The sequence below is a fragment of the Akebia trifoliata genome, chromosome 8 (genome assembly GCF_017979445.1).
Source record: "Akebia trifoliata isolate Shusen 1 chromosome 8, ASM1797944v1, whole genome shotgun sequence".
Classification (NCBI taxonomy): domain Eukaryota; kingdom Viridiplantae; phylum Streptophyta; class Magnoliopsida; order Ranunculales; family Lardizabalaceae; genus Akebia; species Akebia trifoliata.
Genome location: NC_141382.1, coordinates 14,830,195 through 14,838,699, shown reverse-complemented (window position 1 = coordinate 14,838,699; position 8,505 = coordinate 14,830,195). Strand labels below are relative to the sequence as shown.

Genomic DNA, 8,505 nt, shown 5'->3' with positions numbered 1-8,505 from the left:
TTTGTAAATCACTTTTGATGGGGTTAGATGCTTTGGAATGAGCTGATTTTTTGTGAGGATGATCTCTATGATGAGGAGATCATTCTCATCAAAAATCAGCCTATTCCAAAACTTCTAACCCCATCAAAAGTGATTTACAAAAATTGGATGGTCCATGATTCTTCAACTTGTAAATTAGGGTTAGAAGTTTCAAAATGAGCTGATTTTTGGTGAGGATGATCTCTTCACCGTAGAGATCATCCTCACAAAAAATCAGCCTATTACAAAACTTCTAATCCCATCAAAAGTGATTTACAAAAAATGTTTAGCAAACTTTAGGGCTGTCGAACCGCTCCCTATATATATATAATTGAATCAAACTAAAAACTAAGAAATAAATAACTTCTTCCTTCTCCTACAAAGCACCAAATTCAAATGGGGAATGATTAATGGCAAATAAAGAACTCAAATTCATAGAATCAAATCTACTAACCAATTAACATAGAAAAAATTTCAATCAGACTTTTCCTTCAAAGATGTCAAAGGATCTGAGATCGATCAATCATATATGAGTCCGCCTCCCAAATTTACAAATCTAGCATTGCTAGGTTCCACGTGTCACACAATGTTGAGCATGTGAGATCTGTGACGAAAAAGATTGTGGGCAAAAAATTTCTCGTTGACATTGCAAGGCATAAATAAGATAATAGTGTGGGTGGTCGGTGTTGGCGAAAATATGATACTTGACGCACGTAATGAGATCACAAGGTTATTTTTGCCATTTCATAGATCACTTTTAAAGCAAACAAAAAAGGAAGATTTTCGTGATTTAAAGAAATACAGAGCATATGTGCCGTAAAAAGGATTCCTCTAAAATGAAAATTTAAATTTTTTAAAAGTTCTCATGCCAAGAGAAAGAATTATTAAATTAAAGAGAGTAAATATCACATATTAAATTTGGTCTGAGATCTTAACTGTTTACATTTCGGTCCATGATTCTTGCTCACCAAGTAATCTTGCTAGTTAAGATAGTTTCCTTTGACTTTAATCCATAAAGAAAGTTATAAAGTTCACAATTTTCAGAACCCAGATCCCAAAATTTTGAAATATAAGTACCCTTTAGAAATTTTGGTGAGTTTTTGATGTTTATGTATTGTTTTGGACTTTGAGCATCTTTGTTCTTGAACCTTGAATGATGGTTTTTAAAGTTGCAGAGTGAGTTTTGATGGTGGCATCCATGTTCTTTCTTCTCTTTTTGGATTTTGTAATCTTAGCCGGCACTCTTGTCTTATGAAGGTGCAATAACCACCTTTGTTTGTTGTAATTGTGTTTTGAGTTGAAGACAGACCATTGGTTCAATCTTCTCTTCTTTTAATCTTGGTTGATGATATTTTGATCTTAGATGGGAGAAGGGATTAAAGATTTTTCTTATAGTTTTATATGTGTACGATGAGTTGAAGAGAGATTGACCAATTCTTCTGGAGTTATCAGATTATTGTCTAGTACTTGTTTCAAGTTTTCAGTTGAAACCAAGGGTTTTGCTTACATACTTTTCTATGTTCTTTAACAATGTTCTCCATTGTCATTTTGAAGAGAGAATGACCCTTTTTAAGTTGAAACCAAACGGTGGGTCTTTCTCTCTCTTTGTGTGTGTGTGTGTGTGGGTAAGATGGATTTCATTTTGTTTGTGTAGTTGTTGGGATTCTTTCAAATCTTGATTGCATTTTTTGGATTTTCTTCATATCTGTTGTGAATGATTTTGTTGCGAAAACTCTTATGGGGTTGGTTTATGATGGATTGGTAATAGTAAAATTCATCAATCTTACTTTTTCATTTTGTTGTTTTGGTCAATTTCCTAAATTTAATTTTTGAGTTGCAGATAGATTAAAACTCCTGATTCTCACACAGATTAATATTCAAACCATCAAATTTTCGATTATCTTTATCGTTGCCCATCGATTTGCCTATTTGGCTTCACTTATAGAACACTGATTTCTAACATATTTATATTGTCTTGCAGTTATGGTTTAAGCTCAACAGGGTTCAACTTTTGTAGAAGACAATAGGATAACACATCTTGAGGTTCACAACATGGCCGAGGAGAATGGTTTGAATGTTGATATAAATGGACACCAAACCACCGCATCATCAAGCCGATCACCTGTAATTGAGACAGATGGAAGTTCAGGACAGACAGATGACCAACAACAAGATCATGAGAAGAACAAGGGAGGACAGGAGACTGTTCGCACTGTTCCATACTACAAGCTATTCTCCTTTGCGGACTCCAAAGATTTCATCTTGATGGCTGTCGGCACAATTGCGGCTATTGCAAATGGGATGTCCATGCCCGTTATGACCCTTCTCATTGGAGATCTGATCGATTCTTTTGGGCAAACTGCAGGCACCAAAGATACTCTTCGTGTGGTTTCCAAGGTATATACTAAGGACACTACTAGATTGCTTGATTTTAAGCTTAATTTCATATGCAAGATGTGAAAGCCATGTCAAGTATGAAACTTTTCTGTATTATTTGTAGCACCATTTTGAATGCAGAGTAGGGTCCCGATTTCTTTCTCTGTAGTATTTCTACTCTAAAAACTTGCTATCGGTTAGTTATTCTGTGATTCAATAATGTATTCTAGCAAAACCCCTGTTCTTTCAATTGTTAGCCGAGAAATACCAGCTAAAGCACTTGATTAATTTTGATTTTATGATTTCAGGTAGTATTGAAATTTGTTTATTTGGCTGTCGCCTCTGGCGTTGCATCTTTCTTTCGTAAGTACATCCAATTCTATACTTGTACAAGAATCCAACATTCTCACCAAATATAGAACAAAAAAAAATATTAAAAAAAAAAATTGAAGTTTCGAACTAGTGGACACCGAAGAAACACATGTTTGTTATTTTTCAGAGGTGGCTTGTTGGATGATCACAGGAGAGAGACAAGCTGCACGAATAAGGAACTTATACTTGAAAACTATATTGAGGCAGGATATCAGTTTCTTTGATAAAGAAACAAACACGGGCGAAGTTGTCGGGAGAATGTCTGGTGATACTGTTCTTATTCAGGATGCCATGGGTGAGAAGGTATTAAGTCGACCTTGTCTAAACTGAAAACATCATCTCATCCCAAGCTTGGAAGCTTAGAACTAACGATCATCGTATATTTTGTAGGTTGGAAAGTGTATACAATTGATTGCAACCTTCTTAGGAGGTTTTGTAATAGCATTCATCAAAGGATGGCTTCTCACTCTTGTCATGTTGTCTTCTATTCCTCCTCTTGTAATCTCTGGTGCAGTCATGACCCTTATTATATCAAAGATGGCAACTCGTGGACAAGCTGCCTACTCACAAGCAGGGATTGTTGTGGAACAAACAATCGGCTCAATTAGAACAGTACGTAGCTGTAAAGAGCCTTTTTTTTTTTAGTTTTACCTTTTTATGGAAGTATAACTAACATGGTTACTGTATAGGTTGCGTCATTTACAGGGGAGAAAGAAGCCATTAGTAAATATGAAACATCTCTAATTAGTGCCTACAAGTCTGGTGTTCAAGAAGGCCTGGCTTCTGGATTGGGTCTTGGTGCAGTTATGTTCATCATATTTTGTAGTTATGCTTTGGCCGTATGGTTTGGCGCAAAGATGATAATCGACAGACATTACACCGGGGGTGATGTCATTAACGTCATTGTTGCTGTGTTGACTGGCTCCTTGTAAGTCACAATAAGTTTCTTTAAGTTTGGAGATAACTTCAATTTTTCTTTGCGTACAGAAATTATAGTATGATTGCTGAGTAATATTTGATGTTTCAGGTCACTAGGACAGGCGTCACCGTGTCTGGGTGCATTCGCTGCTGGACAAGCTGCAGCATTAAAGATGTTTAAAATAATAAATAGGAAACCAGAAATAGATGCTTATGACAGCAATGGGCGTATATTGGATGATATTCGTGGAGATATCGAGTTAAGAGATGTTTACTTCAGTTACCCGGCTAGACCAGATGAACAAATATTCAATGGGTTCTCTCTCTCCATACCAAGTGGCACAACTGCAGCGTTGGTTGGACAAAGTGGAAGCGGAAAGTCAACTGTAATCAGTCTGATAGAGAGATTTTATGACCCAAAAGCTGGTGAAGTTCTTATAGATGGTATAAATCTCAAGGAGTTTCAATTGAAATGGATCAGAGACAAAATTGGGCTTGTCAGCCAAGAACCTGTGCTATTTGCTTCTAGCATTAAAGACAACATTGCGTATGGGAAGGATGGTGCAACTCTTGAAGAAATCAAAGCTGCGGCTGAGCTTGCCAATGCTGCCAAATTCATAGATAAACTACCACAGGTTTTATTTTTTTCCGATCATTTGGTTACAAGTTTAAATTGCTCTTTACACTTCTTTTTTTCACGGTGATTCAATTGAGTTTTTCAATTCTATCTATTGTTTATTTAGGGACTAGATACCTTGGTTGGTGAACATGGTACTCAACTATCAGGAGGGCAGAAGCAAAGAGTTGCCATAGCTAGAGCAATTCTGAAAGACCCAAGAATTTTACTTCTAGATGAAGCTACAAGTGCACTTGATGCAGAATCTGAGCGAATTGTGCAAGAGGCGTTAGACAGGGTCATGGTCAATAGAACTACGGTCGTTGTCGCTCATCGTTTGAGTACAGTTAGGAACGCTGATATGATTGCCGTCATTCATCAAGGGAAGATTATTGAAAAAGGTATAAAATCTTACACAATTTCATAGCATGCTATTTCAACCACTGATGCATGGTTTAAAATATCAGAATGTATAGGCCGAGACTGATACGAAAAATTGATCCCGAAACGTTTAATGTTTCAAAATGCATCGGGTATACCAGAATGTATCGGTCGATACCATATCGATTTTTCATTAACAGAAACATTCAATTGATTCGACATTTTAAACCTTGGTTGTAGGTGCATCTCTATTCTATGGTCACTTTGGTCCTTTTGGGGATTGAAATGGCGTAGCTTGAGCCAACCCAAAAAACTTTGGCATAAAGCTTTGATGATGATGAAACGGCCTACCAATTTTTTTTCTTTTTTTGGTGAGAAAAAAAAATATTAATAAGTTATATATTTTGTGTCCATTGATCAGGTTCACACTCAGAGCTCCTCGAGGATCCTGATGGAGCATACTGCCAGCTTATACGCTTACAAGAAATAAACCGAAATTCAGACCAAACCATAAATAATGAAGATAGACCAGATGTTTTGGTGGAGTTGGGCAGGAACTCAAGCCAACGGATGTCCTTCATTCGATCCATAAGTCGGGGATCATCTGGAGTCGGAAATAGTAGCCGCCACTCATTCTCACAGTCATTTGGTGTACCTACGGGACTTAACATCCTCGAAACTTCAGCAACAGAACTTGACACTACAACCCCACCACCAACAGAAAGGGCAGCGGAAGTTCCTCTTTACCGCCTTGCCTATCTCAACAAACCAGAGATCCCTGTTATATTACTTGGTGTTGTATCTGCCATAATTAATGGAGTCATATTTCCGATATTCGGTATACTTCTTTCAGGTATCATTAAAACATTCTTTGAGCCACCAAGTCAACTTCGGAAGGATTCAAGGTTTTGGGCATTGATGTTTGTCATCCTTGGTGTGGCATCATTCGTGGCATCCCCGGCGAGAACGTATTTCTTTTCTGTGGCTGGTTGTGCATTAATAAAACGGGTCCGGTCAATGTGCTTCACAAAGGTGGTTCACATGGAGGTCAGTTGGTTTGATGAGCCCGAACACTCTAGTGGTGCAATCGGTGCGAGGCTCTCTGCAGATGCGGCAACTGTGCGTGGTCTGGTTGGTGATGCACTTGCTTTGCTTGTTCAGAACACGGCAACAGCAGTAGCTGGTTTGGTAATTGCATTCGCAGCAAACTGGCAATTGGCTCTAATCATCCTTGTTTTGCTGCCCATGATTGGACTTAGTGGATATGCTCAAGTTAAGTTCATGAAAGGTTTCAGTGCAGATGCAAAGGTATGCTCTAAAACCCAGAACACCAAAAATTTCTCTTATTGAAAAAATTATTCTCGAAAGTTGATATCTTCCTATGAACCAAAATCTATTTTATGTATTTTCAGTTTTGTTTGTATAAGCTCTCCTTATTAATATCTGACGATAACCCATATATAAAGTATTGTGCAAAAATGCCATCAGATTGATCAAGATTAATAAACTATGAAGATTCAAAGCAGAGAAAACAAAACTCAAGAGATTTACGTGGTTCGGCAATATTACCTACGAGCATGGGCTGCGAAAATAGTTCTTTATTGATGACAATTGCGAAAATACAATACAAATTTAGGGTTTCTGAACTTGAAATACATATGGTGTCCTAGGGCGAAACATGCACTTTCTAAAGATGAAAATGCCCCCGAAGTTGTATGGATGCCCAAACATAGCAAATCCTGGCCCCCTTTAGGGTCCAGGATTGGGGGGAACACTCAAGATACACCCAAAAAATAAGTGAAGTTAGGGCTATACACCAACATAAATTTCAGTGGTGTTCAAATAATCTATATTTTATTAGATTGTGATCAAGGTTAACGTTCAAATGGTTGCAGATGATGTATGAGGAAGCAAGTCAAATTGCGAACGACGCGGTAGGGAGTATAAGGACAATTGCTTCTTTCTGTGCTGAAGATAAGGTGATGCAATTGTACATAAAGAAGTGTGAAGGTCCACTGAAGACAGGTATAAGGCAGGGGTTGATTAGTGGGGTTGGTTTCGGGCTCTCTTTTTTCTTGCTTTTTTGTGTCTATGCTACCAGTTTCTATGCTGGAGCTCGACTTGTTGACGACGGCAAAACAACATTTTCCAAGGTTTTCCGTGTATGTATTCCTTCACGAATATTTCTTAATCTATAGTCGTTTGACATGTAAGTTGGTTCCTGATTCTATTGTCATTAATATGTTTTTTCTTTGCTGTTTCACAGGTTTTCTTTGCTCTAACCATGGCAGCAATTGGAATATCTCAATCAAGCTCCTTTGCACCAGATTCCAGTAAAGCCAAGGCTTCAACTGCTTCAATATTTGGGATTCTCGACCAGAAGTCAAAGATAGACCCAAGTGATGACTCTGGAACGACGTTAGACAATGTTGAAGGGGAAATTGAGCTTCGACATGTCAGTTTTAAGTACCCGACAAGGCCAGACATTCAGATATTCCGGGACTTATGCTTGTCCATTCATTCTGGCAAGGTAACTCTTGATAACCTATTCTATTCTCTCCAACACACAAAAAACTGTTTTTATTTTATTTTATTTTATTTTATGGTTACAAAATCTTATGGTTTGGATCCCATCTATTAGACGGTTGCTCTAGTTGGAGAGAGTGGGAGCGGCAAGTCAACAGTGATCTCATTGTTGCAGAGATTTTACGACCCTGATTCAGGTCACATTACACTAGATGGCATCGAAATTCAGAAGCTTCAGTTGAGGTGGTTGAGGCTACAAATGGGTCTGGTGAGCCAAGAACCCGTGTTGTTTAATGACACAATCCGTGCCAACATTGCATATGGAAAGGAAGGACAAGCAACAGAAGCAGAGATCATAGCTGCATCAGAGCTAGCAAATGCACACAAGTTCATTAGTGGGTTACAACAGGTTAGAACACACATCCATGTCAAATTTAAATCATTTTTACCTCTTAGTACATAGTAATATTAAATGTAATGGTGTTAATTTGTTAATCTATCTTCTAAAAATTGGATTAAAAAAAAAAACAATGCAGGGTTATGATACAATGGTTGGAGAGCGAGGAATCCAATTATCAGGTGGACAGAAGCAACGGGTGGCAATAGCACGTGCCATGGTGAAAGGACCAAAGATATTATTGTTAGATGAGGCGACTAGTGCACTTGATGCGGAATCCGAACGTGTGGTTCAAGATGCTTTAGACAGAGTGATGGTGAACCGAACCACAATTGTGGTGGCTCATCGTTTATCTACGATTAAGAACGCAGATTTAATAGCAGTGGTTAAAAATGGGGTTATTGCCGAGAAAGGAAAGCATGACACTCTACTAAATATCAAGGATGGAGTTTATGCTTCCCTTGTAGCACTTCACATGAGTGCTTCATCCTAGTAATTTTCTCTATTGTTCTCATATTTTTTCGTGTTAGATTTTTGTGTGTTCTTCATGTTAACCTTGTTTTGGTCTAGAAGTTGAATTCAATGTAATGTTCTACGGAAGAATAAGAAGAGAAAGAAAATAGCTTCTTCTTTCAAATTTTTTTTTTGTCCCTTCTTTGTAACATGGTTGCTCAGTGAATCACACTCTTTCAACAATGTAGGCGTCTGGGGAGAAAATTAAAATGGCTCCCCAGCTCATAAAGTATTATGGCAGTAATTGTCCACCCCACTTGAGAAAAAAATGTAATATAAATTTTTTGATGAATCTGCTTACATGATACAATGGAGTCCAGTTCGTCAAGAATGTTCGTTCTTCAAAAACATTAAAGTATGAAAAGAATCTGTCCCATAAGTTTTTTAT

General features: G+C 37.7%; 1 protein-coding gene across 5 annotated transcripts; it reads left to right on the top strand.

Annotated features, from left to right (window-relative positions):
- Positions 1–829: 829 nt before the first annotated feature.
- On the top strand, positions 830–8,300 carry LOC147396246 (ABC transporter B family member 11-like). Of its 5 annotated transcripts, none has more exons than XM_086449950.1 (13): positions 830–1,110; positions 2,000–2,415; positions 2,703–2,757; positions 2,894–3,069; positions 3,157–3,378; positions 3,456–3,694; positions 3,794–4,319; positions 4,428–4,701; positions 5,103–5,989; positions 6,577–6,843; positions 6,948–7,211; positions 7,323–7,616; positions 7,744–8,300. In XM_086449950.1, exons 2-13 carry the CDS (start codon positions 2,071–2,073, stop codon positions 8,095–8,097), a joined length of 3,903 nt encoding a protein of 1,300 aa, XP_086306076.1. In that variant the 5' UTR covers positions 830–1,110; positions 2,000–2,070; the 3' UTR covers positions 8,098–8,300. The 5 variants fall into 5 exon arrangements, with proteins under 5 accessions (XP_086306076.1, XP_086306075.1, XP_086306073.1 ...); XM_086449949.1 differs by having other exon boundaries at positions 830–1,275; XM_086449947.1 differs by having other exon boundaries at positions 830–1,605.
- Positions 8,301–8,505: the final 205 nt, after the last annotated feature.